This window comes from Lynx canadensis, chromosome B1 (genome assembly GCF_007474595.2).
Source record: "Lynx canadensis isolate LIC74 chromosome B1, mLynCan4.pri.v2, whole genome shotgun sequence".
Lineage (NCBI taxonomy): Eukaryota > Metazoa > Chordata > Mammalia > Carnivora > Felidae > Lynx > Lynx canadensis.
The window spans coordinates 122,235,100-122,236,349 of NC_044306.2; the positions used below are offsets into that span (position 1 = coordinate 122,235,100).

Below are 1,250 nucleotides of genomic sequence, written 5' to 3' on the forward strand. Positions count from 1 at the left end.
ATATATATATATATATATATATATGAAAATAAAGAAAGAAAGGAAGGAAGAAAGAAAAGAAAAGAAATACGTAAGGCAAGCAGGGTGCCTTATAAGGAGCAAGTGCTGTTTTGGAGGTTTTGCCTTTGGCTGCTTCATTCAATCACCCAGCAGTCTTACGGGGTAGAAATTGCTACCTCCCTTCAAAGGAGGGAACTGAGGTTTAACGCAGTTAAGCAACTTGCTAGTGGTCAAAGAGCCAAGAGAACTGGCTTTGAACTTGTGTTCTGATTCTGAGACCAGTGCTTTTTAGGTTATGCATATTCTCTCCTTCCCCTTAGCAGAAGCAAAATGGCATTCAGAACAAAAGCCCTGTTTTCAAAACGTTTAAGGAAATAGGTGGCTCCTTCCTGCGCTGTTTCTCTCTTTGGCTCAAGCCCCTGGAACCCGCCAGATGGGCAAGTATCTCGGTCTCCATACTGCCAGGAAGTGCCGTAGCCACCTAGGAGATCAGAAGCGGCATGGTAAACAGTACAGGGAAGCCCATCTGGGCACAGCCCTGAAGGCCAATGCTTTTGGAGGTGCTTCCCACGCAAAGGAAATTGTGCTGGAAAAAATAGGGGCTGAAGCCAAACAGCCAAATTCTGCCATCAGGAAGTGTGACAGGGTCCAGCTGGTTGAGAATGGCCAAAAAATCACAGCCTTTGTGCCCAATGATAGTTGTTTGAATTTTACGGAGGAAAATGATGATGTTCCTGTTGGTGGATTTGGTCACAAAGGTCATGCGATCAGTGACATTCCTGGATTTGGCTCTAACATTGTCAGAACAGCCAGGGTCTCTCTTGTGACTTTATACAAGAGCAAGAAGGAAAGACCAAGATCATAAGTTTTGATGGTGAAAAATGACAATAATAAATTTTCAAATGCTAAAAAAATAAATTGTTTTTGCTTTTTTTTAAAGTAAATAATATGTTTGTTAGCTCTTTTTTAAAAATATAATTTATTGGCAAATTGGCTAACATCCAGTGTGTAAAGTGTGCTCTTGGTTTTTGGGGTAGATTCCCATAGTTCATCACTCACACACAACAAGTGAGCGGTGCTCATCCCAACAAGTGCCCTCCTCAATGCCCAGCCCCCATTTCCCCCTCTCCCCCACCCCCTGCATCAACCCTCAGTTTGTTCTCTGTATTTAAGAGTCTCTTACGGTTTGCCTCCCTCCCAAATTAAATTTAAAAATAAAAATACTCAAGGAAATAAAAGTGAGCCAGACA

At 42.2% G+C, this 1,250-nt stretch overlaps 1 protein-coding gene across 1 annotated transcript; it reads left to right on the forward strand.

The window, feature by feature from the left end:
• Window positions 1-433: 433 nt before the first annotated feature.
• Window positions 434-904, forward strand: LOC115511565 (40S ribosomal protein S23-like). The gene has a single exon (XM_032593042.1). It carries the CDS (start codon window positions 434-436, stop codon window positions 863-865), a length of 432 nt encoding a protein of 143 aa, XP_032448933.1. The 3' UTR covers window positions 866-904.
• Window positions 905-1,250: the final 346 nt, after the last annotated feature.